The sequence below is a fragment of the Panulirus ornatus genome, chromosome 10 (assembly GCF_036320965.1).
Source record: "Panulirus ornatus isolate Po-2019 chromosome 10, ASM3632096v1, whole genome shotgun sequence".
NCBI lineage: Eukaryota > Metazoa > Arthropoda > Malacostraca > Decapoda > Palinuridae > Panulirus > Panulirus ornatus.
Window position 1 is genome coordinate 1,114,258 of NC_092233.1, and position 27,580 is coordinate 1,141,837.

The following is a 27,580-nucleotide window of genomic DNA, read 5'->3' on the forward strand; positions in this document are numbered from 1 at the left end:
AAGAGAGGAAAGTGATTGGTTCTCAGTAAATGTAGGTTTGCGGCAGGGGTGTGTGATGTCTCCATGGTTGTTTAATTTGTTTATGGATGGGGTTGTTAGTGAGGTGAATGCAAGAGTTTTGGAAAGAGGGGCAAGTATGCAGTCTGTTGTGGATAAGAGAGCTTGGGAAGTGAGTCACTTGGTGACTGAGTTGGGTAAAGTGTGTGAAAGAAGAAAGCTGAGAGTAAAATGTGAATAAGAGCAAGGTTATTAGGTACAGTAGGGTTGAGACACAAGTCAATTGGGAGGTAAGTTTGAATGGGGAAAAACTGGAGGAAGTGAAGTGTTTTAGATATCTGGGAGTGGATTTGGCAGCGGATGGAACCATGGAAGCGGAAATGAATCATTGGGTGGGGGAGGGGGCGAAAGTTCTGGGAGTGTTGAAGAATGTGTGGAAGGCGAGAACATTATCTCGGAAAGCAAAAATGGGTATGTTTGAAGGAATAGTGGTTCCAACAATGTTATATGGTTGCGAGGCGTGGGCTATAGATAGAGTTGTGCGGAGGAGGGTGGATGTGCTGGAAATGAGATGTTTGAGGACAATATGTGGGGTGAGGTGGTTTGATCGAGTAAGTAATGTAAGGGTAAGAGAGATGTGTGGTAATAAAAAGAGTGTGGTTGAGAGAGGAAAAGAGGGTGTTTGAAATGGTTTGGTCACATGGAGAGAATGAGTGAGGAAAGATTGACCAACCAAGAGGATATATGTGTCAGAGGTGGAGGGAACGAGGAGATGTGGGAGACCAAATTGGAGGTGGAAAGATGGAGTGAAAAAGATTTTGAGTGATCGGGGCCTGAAGATGCTGGAGGGCGAAAGGCGTGCAAGGAATAGAGTGAATTGGAACGATGTGGTATACCGGGGTTGACGTGCTGTCAATGGATTGAACCAGGGCATGTCTAGCGTCTGGGGTAAACCATGGAAAGTTCTGTGGGGCCTGGATGTGGAAAGGGAGCTGTGGTTTTGGTGAATTATTACATGACAGCTAGAGACTGAGTGTGAACGAATGTGGCCTTTGTTGTCTTTTCCTAGCGCTACCTCGCACACATGAGGGGGGAGGGAGTTTTTATTTCATGTGTGGCGGGGTGGCGATGGGAATGAATAAAGGCAGGCAGTATGACTTATGTACATGTCTGTATATGTATATGTCTGTGTGTGTATATGTACGTATACGTTGAGATGTATAGGTATGTGTATTTGCGTGTGTGGACGTGTATGTATATACATGTGTATGTGGGTGGGTTGGGCCATTATTTTGTCTGTTTCCTTGCGCTACCTCACTAACGCGGGAGACCGACAAAGCAATATAAATGAAAATGAAATGAATATGTATATGTATGTATATGTGCATGTATGGGTGTGTATGTATATATATGTGTATATGAGTGGATTAGCCATTCATTGTCTGTCTCCTGGCACTACCATGCTAATGCAGGAAACAGCAATCGAGTATGATAGATATAAATAGAATTGATAAGATGGCCTTGATTAGGGCCCCAGTTTCCAATCCCGTCTCTTCTTACATAGAAAAAAAAAAAGTCTCCATAATTGGTGACTCCAGTGCCACTTCTTAGCCTTTAGTGGCTCATCCTTAACAGGTCACTGGCAGATAGCAACTCTAGTGCAGTATTTCCAGAGGCACTTTCCTGATTTTCATAACTACTGCTGCTGAGTGTTCCAACCTACCACTTCTGCCTTGTGCTCTTGCCTAATGCACCTACATACTCCTACTTCTGTGTCTACCCTAATGTTCCTAACTACTATTTCTATCTATTGCTTTCACCATTCTGCCAAAATGTAGAGCTATCTCATAGTGCTCACCACAGGAAAATTGGGACTTACAATGAATGACTTGTGTTAGCTAAGTGTTGTTAAGTGTTTTGTTTGATAGAAAGATTGTATATTTTGGACAGAATGCTAGTAGTCCATGCATGTGTGAGGTAGAAAGAAAAGACAGCTACCTGGTTCAGGGAAGTGCAACTTGACAGTCACATAAGTGTTGGCTATCTACATGGCTTTCACTAATCCTTCCGATACCCAGGCAGGTGGTACCAGTAATATACCTCCTTGATTGATGGCTGCCTAACAACTACTGGAAAGTGATAAATGATATAATATGTGAGAAATGTAGTAATAACAGTATGGTTTAGAGGGCTGGAATTGGTTGGGCATATGGAGAGAATGAGTGAGGAGAGATTGACAAAGAGGATGCATGTGTCAGAAGTGGAGGGGATTAGGACAAGGGGGAGACTGGATTGGAGATGAATGTTAGAAAGAAAAAGGTTTTGAGTGTTTAGGGTTTGACCTCCTGCTGCTTTCTTGTATACTTCTTCAAATCACTTAAACTCCTCCCCTTTATGTGAAACCTGTACCTCTCCCTTTTCTCTTTCATTAGCAACATAATGTACTCATCTCAGCACTCTACCCTTTTTGCACATGCCTATCCCTGCCCTCTGCATGTCTTATGCCACTTAAATTCCTCAAAATCTTTTAGATTTCACCAGTTACATCAAAAAGAATTATTTTTCTCTACTTTGAACAGGAAACTAGCCATGGTGGCTTATCTTAACCTTTTTTGAACAGGAAACTGGCCATGGTGGTTTACCTTAACCTTTTTTGAACAGTAAACTGTCCATGGTTGCTTACCTTAACCTTTATGATTGAATGCATAATGTTAGAGAAGTGGCATTTACATTAGCCATCCTCAACAGCTTTTTGTTGGAAGATTCCAAGAATATAGGCCTTTGGCCCCCCCTTTTCAACCTTCATAGATTGTTCCTTTGTTTAGAGGTGGTGGATCTAATCTTTGTAGCTCTGGAGTTTCCTTCTCATTAAAAGTTGGTTTTAGGTATGCCTTTGATTTCCAAAGAAGGAATTTAATTTTTGTAACCTGACAACTGGCATCAGTGGTCATATCCAGTCAGATTGATTTTGACTTACCATAGGGCAATAAGAAGAATTTGAATTGAAAATTTTTCTCTAACCCTCTTCCTTCAAGTGGATATATTCACAGCATGCAGAGCTGAGGAGAGAAGTGTGACTTTTGAAAAATGAAAAACTTTTCTCTCCAAGGTGGTGCCCTGCAAGCTTTTTTCTTCCTGGCTCTTCTTTCTTTTTCAAAAACCAATTTTTAATTTGTTATGGTGGCTGTCTTCGTTTGGCACTGCAATCTGTGAAACTGTAAGGGCTCTAGTTTATGTGAGCTGGTGAGAAAGTGATGTCAGCGAGGGGCCAGATGTAAGAATGGGTCCTGTAGTTGAGTGGCTTTGATGGTAAGTGTACTGTCTGAGAAGGGTGAATAAATCAAGAGTTTCTTCACCAGTCTTATGGGGTAGGATGGAAACCTAACCTGATGTTCCCGAGGACTATCTTATGTATAGTGGACATTGCTCCAGTGAGAATAGGTTTCTCCTTCAAGACTATTTTCTGGAATAATGTGATGTTAGTTAACTGTACACTATTAAAGCTTAAGATGGTAGTCTAGGAATAACTTAGTAACATTCTTTATCTCAAAACTTAAGTTTTATTGCAGATTTTGTTGACCACTACAATGGCCGGTACTATGTAGGAGTTAGTGCTAAAGTTCAGGTGCAACTAAAAGATGGAGTTTTCCATGAAGATATTGGTTATGGTGTCTCTGAGGGAATGAAGAGCAAGGCTTTGTCAATAGAGAAGGCCCGTAAGGTTAGTATTTCAGGAAGTGTTTTGCTTCCTCTCCTAAAAATTGTGACATTTGGTATCATCAAGAATATAAAATGCACCTCAGATGCCAGTACTCTGCCCCTTAGTGCTCCATATGAATGCTTCTCTATATTCTGCAATGAAAACCAACCACAGATTCTTTTTTGAATGTGTTCCTTTGTTTTGATGATACATTAGGGTCATGATATAGTCAGATAGGTACCAAAAGAGCTTACACATTAATGAAGTGCACTTAGTTTAGACATCCTTTTTCATATAAAGAAGGGATTAGGGATCATGGGGAAAAACTCAAAAGTTATGTGCATAATGGAAATCATTTACCAAATGACACTCAAGTTGTTATCCAAGCAATGAAAATAATATACAACACAGGAAATGACAAACAGGTATGTGTTTGTCTAATCCACATTTCTTTAGGACAGTGGAATGGGCTAGGTAGGGTTTTGTTTTAAATTCTTTCTGAGAACTTAGATATTTATTTGTTCATCCATTATGTAAGAAACTATTGTAGAGAACTATACCTGTAGATAAAACAATTTACCATATCTTTCACCCATAGAAATGATGAATGTCTTTCACTGAAATGTCATCACTTGCCATGCCTTGCTTACATGAATTTCAAATGTTCTGCTGTACCATGCATGTTTCCATGTTTTTCTTTGTAACTTATTTTTAGAGCATGAAATTTCATTAACTTATTAAAGAGAATATTTTAATTTCATAGTGAGGAATCACCAGGAAACAGGTAAAAAAAGGCACAATTGTTCACATACACACGCAGATTAGAAAGGGTAGTGAGTGGTGGGATGAAGAAGTAAGATTGTTAATGAAAGAGAAGAGAGATGCGTTTGAATGATTTTTGCAGGGAAGTAGTGCAAATGACTGGGAGATGTATAGAAGAAAGTGGCAGGAGGCTAAGAGAAAGGTGGAATTGGTGAAAAAGAGGGCAAATGAGAGTTGGGTTGAGAAAGTATCATTGAATTATAGGAAGAGCAGTGTGGTTTCAGAAGTGGTAGAGGATATGTGGATCAGGTGTTTTCTTTGAAGAATGTATGTGAGAAATACTTAGAAAAGCAAATGGATTTGTATGTAGCATTTATGGATCTGGAGAAGGCATATGATAGAGTTGATAGAGATGCTCTGTGGAAGGTATTAAGAATATATGGTGTGGGAGGCAAGTTGTTAGAAGCAGTGAAAAGTTTTTATCGAGGATGTAAGGCATGTGTACGTGTAGGAAGAGAGGAAAGTGATTGGTTCTCAGTGAATGTAGGTTTGCGGCAGGGGTGTGTGATGTCTCCAAGGTTGTTTAATTTGTTTATGGATGGTGTTGTTAGGGAGGTGAATGCAAGAGTTTTGGAAAGAGGGGCAAGTATGAAGTCTGTTGTGGATGAGAGAGCTTGGGAAGTGAGTCAGTTGTTGTTCGCTGATGATACAGCGCTGGTGGCTGATTCATGTGAGAAACTGCAGAAGCTGGTGACTGAGTTTGGTAAAGTGTGTGAAAGAAGAAAGTTAAGAGTAAATGTGAATAACAGCAAGGTTGATTATTAGGTACAGTAGGGTTGAGGGTCAAGTCAATTGGGAGGTAAGTTTGAATGGAGAAAAACTGGAGGAAGTAAAGTGTTTTAGATAACTTGGAGTGGATCTGGCAGCGGATGGAACCATGGAAGCGGAAGTGAATCATAGGGTGGTGGAGGGGGCGAAAATCCTGGGAGCCTTGAAGAATGTGTGGAAGTCGAGAACATTATCTCGGAAAGCAAAAATGGGTATGTTTGAAGGAATAGTGGTTCCAACAATGTTGTATGGTTGCGAGGCATGGGCTATGGATAGAGTTGTGCATAGGAGGGTGGATGTGCTGGAAATGAGATGTTTGAGGACAATGTGTGGTGTGAGGTGGTTTGATCGAGTAAGTAACGTAAGGGTAAGAGAGATGTGTGGAAATAAAAAGAGCGTGGTTGAGAGAGCAGAAGAGGGTGTTTTGAAATGGTTTGGGCACATGGAGAGAATGAGTGAGGAAAGATTGACCAAGAGGATATATGTGTCGGAGGTGGAGGGAACGAGGAGAAGTGGGAGACCAAATTGGAGGTGGAAAGATGGAGTGAAAAAGATTTTGTGTGATCGGGGCCTGAACATGCAGGAGGGTGAAAGGCGGGCAAGGAATAGAGTGAATTGGATCGATGTGGTATACCGGGGTTGACGTGCTGTCAGTGGATTGAATCAGGGCATGTGAAGCGTTTGGGGTAAACCATGGAAAGCTGTGTAGGTATGTATATTTGTGTGTGTGGACATGTATGTATATACATGTGTATGGGGGTGGGTTGGGCCATTTCTTTCGTCTGTCTCCTTGCGCTACCTCGCAAACACGGGAGACAGCGACAAAAAAAAAAAAAAAAATGTTTTAGGAGGTAAATAAAGTGCATAAAACAAGAAAGCAAATGGGAACATCGGTGAAGGGGGTAAATGGGGAGGTAATAACAAGTAGTGATGAAGTGAGAAGGAGATGGAGTGAGTATTTTGATGGATTGTTGAATATGATTGATGATAGAGTGGCAGATATAGGGTGTTTTGGTCAGGGTGGTGTGCAAAGTGAGAGGGTCAGGGAGAATGGTTTGGTAAACAGAGAATAGGTAGTGAAAGCTTTGTGGAAGATGGAAACTGGCAAGATGGCAGGTTTAGATGGTATTGGAGTGGAGTTTATTAAAAAAGGGGGTGAGTGTGTTGTTTATTGGTTGATAAGGATATTCACTGTATGTATGGATCATGGTGAAGTGTCTGATGATTGTTGGAATACATGCATAGTGTCATTGTACAAAGGCAGAGGGGATAAAGGTGAGTGTTCAAATTACAGAGGTATAAGTTTGTTTAGTATTCCTGGGAAATTATATAGAAGGGTATTGATTGAGAGGGTAAAGCTGTGTATAGAGCATCAGATTGGATAAGAGCAGTGTTGTTTCAGAAGTGGTAGAGGATGTGTGGATCAGGTGTTTGCTTTAAAGAATGTATGTGAGAAATATTTAGAATAACAAATGTATTTGTGTGTAGCATTTATGGATCTAGAGAAGGCATATGGTATGATTGATAGAGGTGCTTTGTGGAAGGTATTAAGAGTACATCGTGTGGGAGGTAACTTGCTAGAATTAGTGAAAAGTGAAAAGCTTTTACCAAGGATGTATGGCATGTGTACAAGTGGGAAGAGAGGTTAGTGATTAGTTCCCAGTGAATGTTGGATTGCTGCAAGGGTGTGTAATGTCCCCATGGTGGTTTAATTTGCTTATGGATGGGGTGGTTAGGGAGGTAAATGCAAGAGTTTTGGAGAGAAGGCGAGTATGCAGTCTGTTGTGGATGAAAGGGCATGGGAAATGTGTCAGTTGTTGTTCGCAGTGATGCAGCTCTAGCGACTGATTCATTTGAGAAACTGCAGAGGTTGGTGACTAAGTTTGAAAAAGTGTATGAAAGGAGAAAGTTGAGAGTAAATGTGAATAAGAGGAAGGTTATAAGGTTCTGTAGGGTTGAGGGACAAGTTATCCTGGAGAGTGAAAATGGGTATGTTCGAAGGAATAATAGTTCCAACTATATTATATGATTGCAAGGCATGCACTGTTGATAGGGTTGCATGGAGGAGGATGGAAGAGCTGGAGATGAAATGTTTGAGGACAGTATTTGGTGAGAAAGAGTGGTTGAGAGAGCAGAAGAGGGTCTGTTGAAATGTTTTTGGACACATGGAGAGAATGAGTGAGGAAAGGTTGACAAATGGGATATATGTGTCAAAGGTGGAGGTTATAAGAAGTGGGAGACCAAATTGAAGGTGGAAGGAAGGTGTGAAATAGATTTTGAGTATTCGGGGCCAGAACATGCAGGAGGGTGAGAGATGTGCAAAGAAAAGTGTATATTGGAATGATTTGGTATATTGGGGTCAATGTGCTGTCAGTGGACTGATCCAGTGTATGTGCAATGTCTAGGGTAAACAATGGAAAGATCTTTAGGGCTTGGATATGGATAGGCAATTTTTTTTGGTGCATTTCATATGACAGCTTTAGACTGAATGTGAACAAATGTGGCCTTTTTTGTCTTTTTTCCTGGTGCTACCTCACTGATACAGGGGATGGTGATACTGTATCCTGTGGGGCGGGTTGGCACCAGGAATGGATAAAGGCAAGCGAATATGAACATATGCATGTTTATATATGTATATAGCCGTTTATGTAAATGTATACTTATGCATATGTATGTATATTGATATGTATATGTATGTGTATGGCTTTGTATGTATATATGTGTGTAAAAGTGGATGGGTCTTTCTTTGTCCGTTTCCTGGCACTACCTTACTGGAGCAGGAACTGGTGATCAAGTATGATAATGATATTGATGATTTTTTATTATTATTATACTTTGACGCTGTCTCCCTTGTCAGCGAGGTAGTGCAAGGAAACAAACAAAAGAATGGCCCAACCCACCCACATACACATGTATATACATACACGTCCACACATGCACATATACATACCTATATATCTCAATGTATACATAAGAGCAAGGTTATTAGGTACAGTAGGGTTGAGGGTCAAGTCAATTGGGAGGTGAGTTTGAATGGAGAAAAACTGGAGGAAGTGAAGTGTTTTAGATATCTGGGAGTGGATCTGGCAGCGGATGGAACCATGGAAGCGGAAGTGGATCATAGGGTGGGGGAGGGGGCGAAAATTCTGGGAGCCTTGAAGAATGTGTGGAAGTCGAGAACATTATCTCGGAAAGCAAAAATGGGTATGTTTGAAGGAATAGTGGTTCCAACAATGTTGTATGGTTGCGAGGCGTGGGCTATGGATAGAGTTGTGCGCAGGAGGATGGATGTGCTGGAAATGAGATGTTTGAGGACAATATGTGGTGTGAGGTGGTTTGATCGAGTAAGTAAGGTAAGGGTAAGAGAGATGTGTAGAAATAAAAAGAGCGTGGTTGAGAGAGCAGAAGAGGGTGTTTTGAAATGGTTCGGGCACATGGAGAGAATGAGTGAGGAAAGATTGACCAAGAGAATATATGTGTCGGAGGTGGAGGGAACGAGGAGAAGAGGGAGACCAAATTGGAGGTGGAAAGATGGAGTGAAAAAGATTTTGTGTGATCGGGGCCTGAACATGCAGGAGGGTGAAAGGAGGGCAAGGAATAGAGTGATTTGGAGCGATGTGGTATACCGGGGTTGACGTGCTGTCAGTGGATTGAATCAAGGCATGTGAAGCGTCTGGGGTAAACCATGGAAAGCTGTGTAGGTATGTATATTTGCGTGTGTGAACGTATGTATATACATGTGTATGGGGGTGGGTTGGGCCATTTCTTTCGTCTGTTTCCTTGCGCTACCTCGCAAATGCGGGAGACAGCGGCAAAAAAAAAAATATATATATATATATATATATATATATATATATATATATATATATATATATATATATATTTATTTTTTGTCATATATATATATATATATATATATTTTTTTTGTCGCATATATATATATATATATATATATATATATATATATATATATATATTTATATGCACAAACAGACATATACATATATACACATGTACATAATTCAAGCTGCCTGCCCTTAGTCATTCCTGTTGCCACTCTGCCACACATGAAATAACAACCCCCTCCCCCCACATGTGTGCGAGGTAGCGCTAGGAAAAGAACAAAGGCCACATTCATTCACACTCAGTCTCTAGCTGTCATGTATAATGCACTGAAACCACAGCTCCCTTTCCACATCCAGGCCCCACAGAACTTTCCATGGTTTACCCCAGATGCTTCACATGCCCTGGTTCAATCCATTGACAGCACGTTTACCCCGGTATACCACATCGTTCCAATTCACTCTATTCCTTGGACGCCTTTCACCCTCCTGCATGTTCAGGCCCCGATCACTCAAAATCTTTTTCACTCCATCTTTCCACCTCCAATGTGGTCTCCCACTTCTCGTTCCCTCAACCTCTGACCCATATATCCTCTTTGTCAATCTTTCTTCGCTCATTCTCTCCATGTGACCAAACCATTTCAAAACACCCTCTTCTGCTCTCTCAACCACACTCTTTTTATACCACACATCTCTCTTACCCTTTCATTACTTACTCGATCAAACCACCTCACACCACATATTGTCCTCAAACATCTCATTTCCAGCACATCCACCCTCCTCTGCACAACTCTATCAATAGCATACGCCTCGCAACCATATAACATTGTTGCAACCACTATTCCTTCAAACATACCCATTTTTGCTTTCCAAGATAACGTTCTCGACTTCCACACATTCTTCAATGCTCCCAGAACTTTCGCCCCATCCCCCACCCTATGATTCACTTCCGCTCCCATGATCCATCCGCTGCCAGATCCACTTCCGGATATCTAAAACACATCACTTCCTCCAGTTTTTCTCCATTCAAACATACCTCTCAGTTGACTTGTCCCTCAACCCTACTGTACCTGATAACCTTGCTCTTATTCACATTTACTCTCAGCTTTCTTCTTTCACACACTTTACTAAACTGTCACCAGCTTCTGCAGTTTCTCACCCGAATCAGCCACCAGTGCTGTATCATCAGCGAACAACAACTGACTCACTTCCCAAGCTCTCTCATCCACAACAGACTGCATACTTGTCCCTCTTTCCAAAACTCTTGCATTCACCCCCCTAACAACCCCATCCATAAACAAATTAAACAATCATGGAGACATCACGCACCCCTGCCGCAAACCAACATTCACTGAGAACCAATCACTTTCCTCTCTTCCTACACGTACACATGCCTTACATCCTTGATAAAAACTTTTCACTGCTTCTAACAACTTACCTCCCACATCATATATTCTTAATACTTTCCACAGAGCATCTCTATCAACTCTATCATATCCCTTCTCCAGATCCATAAATGCTACATACAAATCCATTTGCTTTTCTAAGTATTTCTCACATACATTCTTCAAAGCAAACACCTGATCGACACATCCTCTACCACTTCTGAAACCACACTGCTCTTCCCCAATCTGATGAACTGTACATGCCTTCACCCTCTCAATCAATACCCTCCCATATAATTTCCCAGGAATACTCAACAACCTTATACCTCTGTAATTTGAGCACTCACTCTTATCCCCTTTGCCTTTCTACAATGGCACTATGCAAGCATTCTGCCAATCCTCAGGCACCTCACAATGTGTCATACATACATTAAGTAACCGCTGCCTTGCCGGCTTTTATCTTCTGCAAAGCTTTTACTACCTCATCTCTGTTTATCAAATCATTCTCCCTAACCCTCTCACTTTGCACACCACCTCGACCAAAACACCCTATATCTGCCACTCTGTCATCAAACACATTCAACAAACCTTTAGAATACTCACTCCATCTCCTCACATCACCACTACTTGTTATCACCTCCCCATTAGCCCCCTTCACTGATGCTCCCATTTGTTCCCTTGTCTTACACACTTTATTTACCTCCTTCCAAAACATCTTTTTATTCTCCCTAAGATTTAATGATACTCTCTCATACCAACTCTCATTTGCCCTCTTTTTCACCTCCTGCATGTTTCTCTTGACCTCCTGCCTCTTTCTTTTATACATCTCCTAATTATTTGCATTATTTCCCTGCAAAAATCTTCCAAATGCCTCCCTTTTCTCTTTCTCTAATAATCTTACTTCTTCATCCCACCACTCACTACCCTTTCTAATCTGCCCACCTCCCTCGCTTCTCATGCCACAAGCATCTTTTGCACAAGCCATCACTGCTTCCCAAAATACATCCCATTCCTCCCCCACTCCCCTTACATCCTTTGTATTTAGTAATATATATATTCATGATACTTTATCGCTGTACCCCGCATCAGCGAGGTAGCGCAAGGAAACAGATCAAGAATGGCCTAACCCACTCACATACACATGTATATACATAAATGCCCCTACACACACACATGTACATACATATACATTTCAACACAGACATACATATACATACACAGACATATACATATATACACATGTGCATATTCATACTTGCTGCCTTCATCCATATCAGTCGCCACCCTGCCGCACATGAAACAGCATCCCCCACCAGCTAGGTACCACCAGGAAAAGACAGAAAAGGCCAAAATAGTTCACATTCAGTCTCTTGCTGTCATGTGTAATGAACCAAAACCACAGCTCCCTTTCCACATCCACCCCACAGACCTTTCCTTGGTTTACCCAAGACGTTTCACATACCCTGGTTCAATCCATTGACAGCATGTCGACCCCGGTATACCACATGGTATCCGTTCAATTTATTCCTTGCATACCTTTCCCCCTCCTGTATGTTCAGGCCCTGATCGCTCAAAATCTTTTTCACTTCATCCTTCCTCCTCCAATTTGGTCTCCCATTTCTCCATGTTCCCTCCACCTCTGACACATATATCCTCTTTGTCAATCTTTCTTCACTCATTCGCTCCATGTGGCCAAACCATTCCAACTCACCCTTTTCTGCTCTCTCAACCACACTCTTTTTATTACCACACATCTCTCTTAACCTTTCATTACATATTCAATCAAACCACCTCACACCACATATTGTCCTCAAACATCTCATTTCCAGCACATCCACCATCCTCCGGACAACCCTATCTATAGCCCATGCCTTGCAACCATATAACATAGTTGGAACCACTTTTTCTTCAAACATGCCCATTTTTGCTTTCCAAGATAACGATCTTGCCTTCCACACATTTTTCAATGCTCCCAGAACCTTTGCTCCTTCCCCCACCCTATGAATCACTTTCACTTCCATGGTACCATTCACTGCTAAGTCCACTCCCAGATATCTAAAACACTTCACACTTACCTCCCAATTAACTTGTCCCTCAACTTTACTGAACCTAATGACCTTGCTCTTATTCACAGTTACTCTCAGCTTTCTTCTTTCACACACTTTACCAAACTCAGTCACCAGCTTCTGCAGTTTCCCACCCGAATCAGCCACCAGTGCTGTATCATCATCGAACAACAACTGACTCACTTCCCAAGCTCTCTCATCTACAACAGACTACACACTTACCCCTCTCTCCAAAACTATTGCATTCACCATCCTAACAACCCCATCCATAAACAGATTAACCAACCATGGAGACATCACGCACCCCTGCCGCAAACCAACATTTACCAAGAACTAATCACTTTCCTTTCTTCCTACTCGTACATGTGCCTTACATCCTCGATAAAAACTTTTCACTGCTTCTAGCAACTTGGCTCCCACACCACATAATCTTAATGCCTTCCACACAGCATCTCTATCAACTCTATCATATGCCTTCTCCAGATCCATAAATGCTACATACAAATCCATTTGTTTTTCTAAGTATTTCTCACATACATTCTTCAAAGCCAATACCTGATCCACACATCCTCTACCACTTCTGAAACCACACTGCTCTTCCCCAATCTGATGCTGTGTACATGCCTTCACCCTCTCAATCAATACCCTCCCATATAATTTCCCAGGAATACTGAACAAACTTATACCTCTGTAATTTGAACACTCACCTTTATCCCCTTGGCCTTTGTACAAAAAAAAAAAAATGCACTATGCATGCATTCCACCAATCCTCAGGCACTTCAGCATGAGCCATACATGCACTGAATATCCTCACCAACCAGTCCACAACACAGTCAACCCCTTTTTTAATAAATTCCGCTGCAATACCATCCAAACCTGCTGCCTTGCCAGCTTTCATCGTCCTCTAAGCTTTCACTTCCTCTTCTCTGTTTACCAAATCATTCTCCATGACCCTCTCACTTCTGCACACCACCTCGACCAAAACACCCTATATCTGCCACTCTATCATCTAACACATTCAACAAACCTTCAAAATACTCACTGCATCTCCTTCTCACATCACCACTAGTTGTTATTACCTCCCCATTAGCCACCTTCACCAATGTTCCCATTTGTTCTCTTGTCTTACGCACTTTATTTACCTCCTTCCAAAACACTGATTAAGTATATATTGAATAGATAAATATTAGATATAAATTTTAAATATAAATATATATTATTATATTTATTATCATCAGCGAACAACAACTGACTCACTTCCCAAGCTCTCTCATCCCCAACAGACTTCATACTTGCCCCTCATTCCAAAACTCTTGCATTTACCTCCCTAACAACCCCATCCATAAACAAATTAAACAACCATGGAGACATCACACACCCCTGCCACAAACCTACATTCACTGAGAACCAATCACTTTCCTCTCTTCCTACACGCACACATGCCTTACATCCTCGATAAAAACTTTTCACTGCTTCTAACAACTTTCCTCCCACACCATATATTCTTAATACCTTCCACAGAGCATCTGTATCAACTCTATCATATGCCTTCTCCAGATCCATAAATGCTACATACAAATCCATTTGCTTTTCTAAGTATTTCTCACATACATTCTTCAAAGCAAACACCTGATCCACACATCCTCTACCACTTCTGAAACCACACTGCTCTTCCCCAATCTGATGCTCTGTACATGCCTTCACCCTCTCAATCAATACCCTCCCATATAATTTACCAGGAATACTCAACAAACTTATACCTCTGTAATTTGAGCACTCACTCTTATCCCCTTTGCCTTTGTACAATGGCACTATGCACGCATTCCGCCAATCCTCAGGCACCTCACCATGAGTCATACATACATTAAATAACCTTACCAACCAGTCAACAATACAGTCACCCCCTTTTTTAATAAATTCCACTGCAATACCATCCAAACCTGCTGCCTTGCCGGCTTTCATCTTCCGCAAAGCTTTCACTACCTCTTCTCTGTTTACCAAATCATTTTCCCTAACCCTCTCACTTTGCACACCACCTCGACCAAAACACCCTATATCTGCCACTCTATCATCAAACACATTCAACAAACCTTCAAAATACTCACTCCATCTCCTTCTCACATCACCACTACTTGTTATCACCTCCCCATTTGCGCCCTTCACTGAAGTTCCCATTTGCTCCCTTGTCTTACGCACTTTATTTACCTCCTTCCAGAACATCTTTTTATTCTCCCTAAAATTTAATGATACTCTCTCACCCCAACTCTCATTTGCCCTTTTTTTCACCTCTTGCACCTTTCTCTTGACCTCCTGTCTCTTTCTTTTATACATCTCCCACTCAATTGCATTTTTTCCCTGCAAAAATCGTCCAAATGCCTCTCTCTTCTCTTTCACTAATACTCTTACTTCTTCATCCCACCACTCACTACCCTTTCTAATCAATGAAAATAATATTTATTATACTTTGTCGCTGTCTCCCGCGTTTGCGAGGTAGCGCAAGGAAACAGACGAAAGAAATGGCCCAACCCCCCCCCCCCCATACACATGTATATACATACATCCACACACGCAAATATACATACCTACACAGCTTTCCATGGTTTACCCCAGACGCTTCACATGCCTTGATTCAATCCACTGACAGCACGTCAACCCCGGTATACCACATCGCTCCAATTCACTCTATTCCTTGCCCTCCTTTCACCCTCCTGCATATTCAGGCCCCGATCACACAAAATCTTTTTCACTCCATCTTTCCACCTCCAATTTGGTCTCCCTCTTCTGCTCGTTCCCTCCACCTCCGACACATATATCCTCTTGGTCAATATTTCCTCACTCATTCTCTCCATGTGCCCAAACCACTTCAAAACACCCTCTTCTGCTCTCTCAACCACGCTCTTTTTATTTCCACACATCTCTCTTACCCTTACGTTACTCACTCGATCAAACCACCTCACACCACACATTGTCCTCAAACATCTCATTTCCAGCACATCCATCCTCCTGCGCACAACTCTATCCATAGCCCACGCCTCGCAACCATACAACATTGTTGGAACCACTATTCCTTCAAACATACCCATTTTTGCTTTCCGAGATAATGTTCTCGACTTCCACACATTCTTCAAGGCCCCCAGAATTTTTGCCCCCTCCCCCACCCTATGATCCACTTCCGCTTCCATGGTTCCATCCGCCGCCAGATCCACTCCCAGATATCTAAAACACTTCACTTCCTCCAGTTTTTCTCCATTCAAACTCACCTCCCAATTGACTTGACCCTCAACCCTACTGTACCTAATAACCTTGCTCTTATTCACATTTACTCTTAACTTTCTTCTTCCACACACTTTACCAAACTCCGTCACCAGCTTCTGCAGTTTCTCACATGAATCAGCCACCAGCGCTGTATCATCAGCGAACAACAACTGACTCACTTCCCAAGCCTAACCTAACCTAACCTAACCCAACAGACTTCATACTTGCCCCTCTTTCCAAAACTCTTGCATTGATTGGGGAAGAGCCGTGTGGTTTCAGAAGTGGTAGAGGATGTGTGGATCAGGTGTTTGCTTTGAAGAATGTATGTGAGAAATACTTAGAAAAGCAAATGGATTTGTATGTAGCATTTATGGATCTGGAGAAGGCATATGATAGAGTTGATAGAGATGCTCTGTGGAAGGTATTAAGAATTTATGGTGTGGGAGGAAAGTTGTTAGAAGCAGTGAAAAGTTTTTATCGAGGATGTAAGGCATGTGTACGTGTAGGAAGAGAGGAAAGTGATTGGTTCTCAGTGAATGTAGGTTTGCGGCAGGGGTGTGTGATGTCTCCATGGTTGTTTAATTTGTTTATGGATGGGGTTGTTAGGGAGGTAAATGCATAAATATAAATATAAATATTAAAGAAGCTCAAGGATAAAGGGGAAGAGTGGTTTGGGAATGTCTTGGGAGTAAAGTCAGGGGGTAGTGAGAGGACAAGAGTAAGGGAAGGAGTAGCACTACTCCTGAAACAGGAGTTGTGGGAGTATGTGATAGAATGTAAGAAAGTAAATTCTAGATTAATATGGGTAAAACTGAAAGTTGATGGAGAGAGATGGGTGATTATTGGTGCATATGCACCTGGGCATGAGAAGAAAGATCATGAGAGGCAAGTGTTTTGGGAGCAGCTGAATGAGTGTGTTAGTGGTTTTGATGCACAAGAGCGGGTTATAGTGATGTGTGATTTGAATGCAAAGGTGAGTAATGTGGCAGTTGAGGGAATAATTGGTATACATGGGGTGTTCAGTGTTGTAAATGGAAATGGTGAAGAGCTTGTAGATTTATGTGCTGAAAAAGGACTGGTGATTGGGAATACCTGGTTTAAAAAGCGAGATATACATAAGTATATGTATGTAAGTAGGAGAGATGGCCAGAGAGCGTTATTGGTTTACGTGTTAATTGACAGGCGTGCGAAAGAGAGACTTTTGGATGTTAATGTGCTGAGAGGTGCAACTGGAGGGATGTCTGATCATTATCTTGTGGAGGCGAAGGTGAAGATTTGTATGGGTCTTCAGAAAAGAAGAGGGAATGTTGGGGTGAAGAGGGTGGTGAGAGTAAGTGAGCTTGGGAAGGAGACTTGTGTGAGGATGTACCAGGAGAGACTGAGCACAGAATGGAAAAATGTGAGAACAAAGGAGGTAAGGGGAGTGGGGGAGGAATGGGATGTGTTTAGGGAAGCAGTGATGGCTTGCGCAAAAGATGCTTGTGGCATGAGAAGCGTGGGAGGTGGGTTGATTAGAAAGGGTAGTGAGTGGTGGGATGAAGAAGTAAGATTATTAGTGAAAGAGAAGAGAGAGGCATTTGGACGATTTTTTCAGGGAAAAATGCAAATGAGTGGGAAATGTATAAAAGAAAGAGACAGGAGGTCAAGAGAAAGGTGGAAGAGGTGAAAAAGAGGGCAAATGAGAGTTGGGGTGAGAGAGTATCATTAAGTTTTAGGGAGAATAAAAAGATGTTTTGGAAGGAGCTAAATAAAGTGCGTCAGACAAGGGAGCAAATGGGAACTTCAGTGAAGGGGGCTAATGGGTAGGTGATAACAAGTAGTGGTGATGTGAGAAGGAGATGGAGTGAGTATTTTGAAGGTTTGTTGAATGTGTGATGATAGAGTGGCAGATATAGGGTGTTTTGGTCGAGGTGGTGTGCAAAGTGAGAGGGTTAGGGAAAATGATTTGGTAAACAGAGAAGAGGTAGTAAAAGCTTTGCGGAAGATGAAAGCCGGTAAGGGAGCAGGTTTGGATGGTATTGTAGTGGAATTTATTAAAAAAGGGGGTGACTATTGTTGACTGGTTGGTAAGGTTATTTAATGTATGTATGATTCATGGTGAGGTGCCTGAGGATTGGCGGAATGCGTGCATAGTGCAATTGTACAAAGGCAAAGGGTATAAGAGTGAGTGCTCAAATTACAGAGGTATAAGTTTGTTGAGTATTCCTGGTAAATTATATGGGAGGGTATTGATTGAGAGGGTGAAGGCATGTACAGAGCATCAGATTGGGGAAGAGCAGTGTGGTTTCAGAAGTGGTAGAGGATGTGTGGATCAGGTGTTTGTTTTGAAGAATGTATGTGAGAAATACTTAGAAAAGCAAATGGATTTGTATGCAGCATTTATGGATCTGGTGAAGGCATATGATAGAGTTGATAGAGATGCTCTGTGGAAGGTACTAAGAATATATGGTGTGGGAGGCAAGTTGTTAGAAGCAGTGAAAAGTTTTTATCGAGGATGTAAGACATGTGTACGTGTAGGAAGAGAGGAAAGTGATTGGTTCTCAGTGAATGTAGGTTTGCGGCAGGGGTGTGTGATGTCTCCATGGTTGTTTGATTTGTTTATGGATGGGGTTGTTAGGGAGGTGTATGTAAGAGTTTTGGAAAGAGGGGCAAGTATGCAGTCTGTTGGGGATGAGAGAGCTTGGGAAGTGAGTCAGTTGTGTTCGCTGATGATACAGCGCTGGTGGCTGATTCATGTGAGAAACTGCAGAAACTGGTGACTGAGTTTGGTAAAGTGTGTGAAAGAAGAAAGTTAAGAGTAAATGTAAATAAGAGCAAGGTTATTAGGTACAGTAGGGTTGAGGGTCAAGTCAATTGGGAGGTAAGTTTGAATGGAGAGAAACTGGAGGAAGTAAAGTGTTTTAGATATCTGGGAGTGGATCTGGCAGCGGATGGAACCATGGAAGTGGAAGTGAATCATAGGGTGGGGGAGGGGACGAAAATCCTGGGAGCCTTGAAGAATGTGTGGAAGTCGAGAACATTATCTCGGAAAGCAAAAATGGGTATGTTTGAAGGAATAGTGGTTCCAACAATGTTGTATGGCTGTGAGGCGTGGGCTATGGATAGAGTAGTGCGGAGGAGGGTGGATGTGCTGGAAATGAGATGTTTGAGGACAATAAGTGGTGTGAGGTGGTTTGATCGAGTAAGTAATGTAAGGGTAAGAGAGATGTGTGGAAATAAGAAGAGCATGGTTGAGAGAGCAGAAGAGGGTGTTTTGAAATGGTTTGGGCACATGGAGAGAATGAGTGAGGAAAGATTGACCAAGAGGATATATGTGTCGGAGGTGGAGGGAACGAGGAGAAGTGGGAGACCAAATTGGAGGTAGAAAGATGGAGTGAAAAAGATTTTGAATGATCGGGGCCTGAACATGCAGGAAGGTGAAAGTTAGGCAAGGAATAGAGTGAATTGGATCGATGTGGTATACCGGGGTCAACGTGCTGGCAATGGATTGAATCAGGGCATGTGAAGCATCTGGGGTAAACCATGGAAAGTTGTGTGGGGCCTGGATGTGGAAAGGGAGCTGTGGTGTCGGGCATTATTGCATGACAGCTAGAGACTGAGTGTGAACGAATGGGGCCTTTGTGTCTTTTCCTAGCACTACCTCGCACACATGAGGGGGAGGGGGATGTTATTCCCTGTGTGGTGGGGTGGCGATGGGAATGAATAAAGGCAGACAGTGTGAATTGTGTGCATGTGTATATATGTATATGTCTGTGTGCATATATATATGTGTACATTGAGATGTATGGGTATGTATATTTGCGTGTGTGGACGTGTATGTATATACATGTGTATGGGGGTGGGTTGGGGCATTTCTTTAGTCTGTTTCCTTGCCCTACCTCGCAAACGCGGGAGACAGCGACAAAGCAAAATGAAATAAATAAATAAAGTAGAAAAATGCTATAAACTTTTCATGTGGATAAGGAGGCACAATTATTGTCAGTTGTGAATGAGTGATACATGTCAGAAGTTTAGGGAAAAACAAATTGAGGGAACCAAGGAGGAGTTGGACGGATGGAGTGAAAGAAGTTTTGAAGGCTCCAAGCTTGAATATGCAGGAAGTTGTGAGGCTTGTAAGGGTTCGCAGGGGATGATGAGCTATCATTGGGCTTTATCAATAACCACAGAAATATATGTGGAGCCAGATTGTGAATAGGAGGCTATGGTTTCAGTGCATTATGTATGATGTCTAGAGAGTGTATGTGAGAAAATGAGGCTATTTCTTTGTGTCTTCCTGTTGGTAGCTCATTGATGCAGGAAATGGTAAACATGTATGAAAGAAATGTATTTCATTTTTAGGGAAGGGTGCTTAAAATGGTATTTCAGAACCCCACTGAGCCATTACTCTTTCAGACGTTCATAGGACTCCCTTGCCTCTCTTTTTACAATTACTTGTGTACAAGATTTTGCCCAAAAAGTAGGGCTAGTGTGTAGCATTCAGTACACATCTAGTTTGATGAATAACAGTATTTGTCTTTGCTGCCAAGCTTATTCTGTAGTTGTCATTCCTATATTCATCTGGGAATGACCTCACTCAGATATAAAGTTTTCTTGTAGATTTTTTTTTTTTTTTTTTTTTATACTTTGTCGCTGTCTCCCGCGTTTGCGAGGTAGCGCAAGGAAACAGACGAAAGAAATGGCCCAACCCCCCCCATACACATGTACATACACACGTCCACACACGCAAATATACATACCTACACAGCTTTCCATGGTTTACCCCGGACGCTTCACATGCCTTGATTCAATCCACCGACAGCACGTCAACCCCTGTATACCACATCGCTCCAATTCACTCTATTCCTTGCCCTCCTTTCACCCTCCTGCATGTTCAGGCCCCGATCACACAAAATCCTTTTCACTCCATCTTTCCACCTCCAATTTGGTCTCCCTCTTCTCCTCGTTCCCTCCACCTCCGACACATATATCCTCTTGGTCAATCTTTCCTCACTCATTCTCTCCATGTGCCCAAACCATTTCAAAACACCCTCTTCTGCTCTCTCAACCACGCTCTTTTTATTTCCACACATCTCTCTTACCCTTACGTTACTTACTCGATCAAACCACCTCACACCACACATTGTCCTCAAACATCTCATTTCCAGCACATCCATCCTCCTGCGCACAACTCTATCCATAGCCCACGCCTCGCAACCATACAACATTGTTGGAACTACTATTCCTTCAAACATACCCGTTTTTGCTTTCCGGGATAATGTTCTCGACTTCCACACATTTTTCAAGGCTCCCAAAATTTTCGCCCCCTCCCCCACCCTATGATCCACTTCCGCTTCCATGGTTCCATCCGCTGACAGATCCACTCCCAGATATCTAAAACACTTCACTTCCTCCAGTTTTTCTCCATTCAAACTCACCTCCCAATTGACTTGACCCTCAACCCTACTGTACCTAATAACCTTGCTCTTATTCACATTTACTCTTAACTTTCTTCTTCCACACACTTTACCAAACTCCGTCACCAGCTTCTGCAGTTTCTCACATGAATCCGCCACCAGCGCTGTATCATCAGCGAACAACAACTGACACTTCCCAAGCTCTCTTATCCCCAACAGACTTCATACTTGCCCCTCTTTCCAAGACTCTTGCATTTACCTCCCTAACAACCCCATCCATAAACAAATTAAACAACCATGGAGACATCACACACCCCTGCCGCAAACCTACATTCACTGAGAACCAATCACTTTCCTCTCTTCCTACACGTACACATGCCTTACATCCTCGATAAAAACTTTTCACTGCTTCTAACAACTTGCCTCCCACACCATATATTCTTAATACCTTCCACAGAGCATCTCTATCAACTCTATCATATGCCTTCTCCAGATTCTTGTAGATGTTTCTGTAAATATTTCTTGCTCGTTTATGTAGAATTACCTTTCCAACTTTTTTTGCGGGTTTCATGTGAATATTTGTTTGATGTCTTTTTGGTGTATTCCTTTGTACTATTACAGACGTAGTGATTTTGTAAATTCTTTTCTGAAATGCTTTCAGATCCAGTACATTATGCATGATCAAGTTTGTTCAACCTTTCATGGTAAATCATATATTCCAAGCCCTTGGTCTTGCTTATGAAGTGTTTCAGAATTCCAACTTGTGTATTTCCATATGTTTAGCAGATGACCATATGATATAGCTGTATTCAGATTTGCATATGTGTACATTAAACATATCATCTTCCTATGTTTTCTGTCCCTCATTATGAGAGTTCTCATTATTTGGCTTGATCTTATGATCTTATCAATGTGCTTCTTGAATTCAAATTTCTCATATAAGTTCCAACAATGTTCCAACAATGTTGTATGGTTGCGAGGCGTGGGCTATGGATAGAGTTGTGCGCAGGAGGGTGGATGTGCTGGAAATGAGATGTTTGAGGACAATATGTGGTGTGAGGTGGTTTGATTGAGTAAGTAATGTAAGTGTAAGTGAGATGTGTGGAAATAAAAAGAGCGTGGTTGAGAGAGCAGAAGAGGGTGTTTTGAAATGGTTTGGGCACATGGAGAGAATGAGTGGGGAAAGATTGACCAAGAGGATATATGTGTCGGAGGTGGAGGGAACGAGGAGAAGTGGGAGACCAAATTGGAGGTGGAAAGATGGAGTGAAAAAGATTTTTAGTAATCGGGGCCTGAACATGCAGGAGGGTGAAAGGCGTGCAAGGAATAGAGTGAATTGGATCGATGTGGTATACCGGGGTTGACGTGCTGTCAATGTGCTGTCAATGGTTTGAATCAGGGCATGTGAAGCATGTGGGGTAAACCATGGAACGTTCTGTGGGGCCTGGATGTGGAAAGGGAGCTGTGGTTTCGGGCATTATTGCCCGACAGCTAGAGACTGAGTGTGAACGAATTGGGCCGTTGTTGTCTTTTCCTAGCGCTACCTCGCACACATGAGGGGGGGGGGGAGGGGGATGTTATTCCATGTGTGGCGAGGTGGTGATGGGAATGAATAAAGGCAGACAGTGTGAATTGTGTGCATGTGTATATATGTATGTGTCTGTGTGTGTACATACATGTGTACATTGAGATGCATGGGTATGTATTTTGCGTGTGTGGACGTGTATGTATATACATGTGTATGGGGGTGGGTTGGGCCATTTCCTTCGTCTGTTTCCTTGCACTACCTCGCAAACGCGGGAGACAGTGACAAAGCAAAATAGAATAAATAAATATGTCTTTATGTTTTTTAACTTTCTGTGTCTTTCTCTACAAGGTTTTTGTAGGGTCACAGATGTATTGTTAATTGCTCTGACATATTTGCTTGTATTTTTCTTAGTTGAATTTGAGTAGATTTTGTTTTATCTTTCTGTAGAATATATTCTGGTGTATGTACAACTATTCTTTGCCTTCTTTTGATCCTATCATTTTAAAAACTCATGTCATCTTTGATAACACTGGAATGCCCTTTCTTCTACCTCCCTGAGTGTCTGAAATTATGGCAAATGATATTGAAGCTAACGCCGTTCCTTGTAATACTCGATATAATATCCTCTTTTTCAGACATGTGCCCATTTACACCCTCATTGAATTTTTTGTTTGTTAAAGGCTCTTTGGTCCATTTTCCTAATTTACCTTTAATACTTTGTTTAGCAATTTTCTCAGATAAAACTGACTCACTTTCTCTTTTAAAACTGTATTGGATCTTTTTGTGATATTGTTTACTTTTTCAGATACTTTAGTAGAGTCAAGAAAATCTGGCCATTACTTTTCCTTGCAATGAAGTTTTGAATATAGTATTTTAGTGAACTAAATATTTTTTTTTTTATCCTTCAGAACACCTATACAATACAGAAATTTGAGCTGTAGAATTTGAAATGATTGTATAAGTATGCAACATGAAACCCTTGTCTTTTATTGAGGATATGTGGTATCTTATTTAGGAAATGAGTTCTTGCCAATGTGCCTTCTGAGTTTTTCAGATGTGCAAATGATGTCTTTGGAATCATTTATGGTGTGTGTGCTGGATACATTGTGTTGTAAAGGTAAATGGTGTTTTTATGCATTGTATATCTAAATTACCAAAAGGCAGTTTCGTTTATGTGAAACTTTTTGAGTACATTTTTGTTAAGTTATATATGTGTTCATTTGTATGGTTTCTAGGACTGCATTTTAATTTTAGTGGATTTATTTTCCTAAACTGCAGTAGTTATTTTTATCACCCTTATCAGGTATATTGGCTGAAATTGTAGTGTAAGTTTTTTATACATGCTCGCCACCTTCTGCATGAGCAAGGTAGCATCAAGAACAGATGACAGAGCCTTAGAGGGAAAATTCCTCACTTGGATCCTTGCTCTGTTTCTTATTTTGGAAAGTAATACAGGAAGGGAGGATTTCCAGCCACCTGCTCCTGCCCCTCTTAGTTGCCTTCTGCAACACGCAAGGAATATTGGGCAGCATTCTTTCTCCCTTATCCCCAGGGACGAAATATTTTGTATTCAGAAAATATTTAGAAAACATTATTTTTGTATACATTTATGAATACTTCAGGGTCAGAGTCTATGAATGTGTCCCTGTGTTATCCAGAGCCTATCTAAAGGCACCTACAGCTCAAGGCTATGGTACTTCCAGTAGCAGGGAAGTGTAGACTCCTTTGGAGTGATAAGGTCTTTGATGAGACTGCACTCCTATAACATAACTTTGACAAAGGAGACTTTTCAACTGCAGTGTAACCTCAAGGAACACCTGTAATGTAGTGATGATAAAATCATGTAAATATTAAGATGAATTTATTTTTAAAGGATTTTGCCCATTATTCTGTAGAGACATTTTATAAAAGTTTTTGATGAATATTCTCTAACCATCATTACAGGAAGCAGTAACTGATGGTTTGAAGCGGGCATTGAAAAGCTTTGGTAATGCCCTAGGCAATTGCCTCAGTAACAAGGATTATCTTCGTTTTATTGGCAAAGCTCCGGCTGCACCGATACCAAACATTAATGCTAGTGAGTTGCTGCATCAAGACGTTGGCACTGGTCTTGCACAGATTCGCAGGAAAGTCTTAGAAGGCCAAGCTCAGAAACAGGTGAGTCTCATAATTAATGTATTCTTATATGCTTGGTTTATGGAAATATATGAGAATGTGCTAAATGCACTATCAGTTTTCACAAATAGCACATCTCTTATTCCTGTGTTTGCTTATCAGGAGATTGGATGATGGTTAGTGCGATGGGGTTTGAACAGCCCATAGTTTTATATTATTAGGGAGTTTATTATTTAATAATTTTATTATACTTTGTCGCCTCCCTCACTCCCCTTACTTCCATTGTTCTCACCTTTTTCCATTCTGTACTCAGTCTCTCCTGGTACTTCCTCACACAGGTCTCCTTCCCAAGCTCACTTACTCTCACCACCCTCTTCACCCCAACATTCACTCTTCTTTTCTGAAAACCCATACAAATCTTCACCTTTGCCTCCACAAGATAATGATCAGACATCCCTCCAGTTGCACCTCTCAGCACATTAACATCCAAAAGTCTCTCTTTCGCACGCCTGTCAATTAACACGTAATCCAATAACGCTCTCTGGCCATCTCTCCTACTTACATAAGTATACTTATGTATATCTCGCTTTTTAAACCAGGTATTCCCAATCATCAGTCCTTTTTCAGCACATAAATCTACAAGCTCTTCACCATTTCCATTTACAACACTGAACACCCCATGTATACCAATTATTCCCTCAACTGCCACATTACTCACCTTTGCATTCAAATCACCCATCACTATAACCCGGTCTCGTGCATCAAAACCACTAAAACACTCATTCAGCTGCTCCCAAAACACTTGCCTCTCATGATCTTTCTTCTCATGCCCAGGTGCATATGCACCAATAATCACCCACCTCTCTCCATCAACTTTCAGTTTTACTCATATTAATCGAGAATTTACTTTCTTACATTCTATCACATACTCCCACAACTCCTGTTTCAGGAGTATTGCTACTCCTTCCCTTGCTCTTGTCCTCTCACTAACCCCTGACTTTACATCCCCAGGGATGTATTTAGGGAATCAGTGATGGATTGCACAGAAGATGCTTGTGGCATGAGAAGAGTGGGAGGTGGGTTGATTAGAAAGGGTAGTGAGTGGTGGGATGAAGAAGTAAGAGTATTAGTGAAAGAGAAGAGAGAGGCATTTGGACGATTTTTGCGGGGAAAAAATGCAATTGAGTGGGAGATGTATAAAAGAAAGAGACAGGAGGTCAAGAGAAAGGTGCAAGAGGCGAAAAAAAGGGCAAATGAGAGTTGGGGTGAGAGAGTATCATTAAATTTTAGGGAGAATAAAAAGATGTTCTGGAAGGAGGTAAATAAAGTGCGTAAGACAAGGGAGCAAATGGAACTTCAGTGAAGGGCGCAAATGGGGAGGTGATAACAAGTAGTGGTGATGTGAGGAGATGGAGTGAGTATTTTGAAGGTTTGTTGAATGTGTTTGATGATAGAGTGGCAGATATAGGGTGTTTAGGTCGAGGTGGTGTGCAAAGTGAGAGGGTTAGGGAAAATGATTTGGTAAACAGAGAAGAGGTAGTGAAAGCTTTGCGGAAGATGAAAGCCGGCAAGGCAGCAGGTTTGGATGGTATTGCAGTGGAATCTATTAAAAAAGGGGGTGACTGTATTGTTGACTGGTTGGTAAGGTTATTTAATGTATGTATGACTCATGGTGAGGTGCCTGAGGATTGGCGGAATGCGTGCATAGTGCCATTGTACAAAGGCAAAGGGGATAAGAGTGAGTGCTCAAATTACAGAGGTATAAGTTTGTTGAGTATTCCTGGTAAATTATATGGGAGGGTATTGATTGAGAGGGTGAAGGCATGTACAGAGCATCAGATTGGGGAAGAGCAGTGTGGTTTCAGAAGTGGTTGAGGATGTGTGGATCAGGTGTTTGCTTTGAAGAATGTATGTGAGAAATACTTAGAAAAGCAAATGGATTTGTATGTAGCATTTATGGATCTGGAGAAGGCATATGATAGAGTTGATAGAGATGCTCTGTGGAAGGTATTAAGAATATATGGTTTGGGAGGAAAGTTGTTAGAAGCAGTGAAAAGTTTTTATCGAGGATGTAAGGCATGTGTACGTGTAGGAAGAGAGGAAAGTGACTGGTTCTCAGTGAATGTAGGTTTGCGGCAGGGGTGTGTGATGTCTCCATGGTTGTTTAATTTGTTTATGGATGGGGTTGTTAGGGAGGTAAATGCAAGAGTTTTGGAAAGAGGGGCAAGTATGAAGTCTGTTGTGGATGAGAGAGCTTGGGAAGTGAGTCAGTTGTTGTTTGCTGATGATACAGCGCTGGTGGCTGATTGATGTGAGAAACTGCAGAAGCTGGTGACTGAGTTTGGTAAAGTGTGTGGAAGAAGAAAGTTAAGAGTAAATGTGAAAAAGAGCAAGGTTATTAGGTACAGTAGGGTTGAGGATCAAGTCAATTGGGAGGTGAGTTTGAATGGAGAAAAAATGGAGGAAGTGAAGTGTTTTAGATATCTGGGAGTGGATCTGGCAGCGGATGGAAACATGGAAGCGGAAGTGGATCATAGGGTGGGGGAGGGGGCGAAAATTCTGGGGGCCTTGAAGAATGTGTGGAAGTCGAGAACATTATCTCGGAAAGCAAAAATGGGTATGTTTGAAGGAATAGTGGTTCCAACAATGTTGTATGGTTGCGAGGCGTGGGCTATGGATAGAGTTGTGCGCAGGAGGATGGATGTGCTG

At 41.6% G+C, this 27,580-nt stretch overlaps 1 protein-coding gene across 1 annotated transcript in view; it reads left to right on the forward strand.

The window, feature by feature from the left end:
- Positions 1–27,580, forward strand: part of LOC139750718 (uncharacterized) — a 105,982-nt gene that overhangs the window by 25,866 nt on the left and 52,536 nt on the right. The window contains exons 3-4 of the mRNA XM_071665393.1: positions 3,567–3,718; positions 24,701–24,913. Of these exons, the coding sequence (XP_071521494.1) occupies positions 3,567–3,718; positions 24,701–24,913 (365 nt within the window). The remainder of the gene's footprint in view (positions 1–3,566; positions 3,719–24,700; positions 24,914–27,580) is intronic.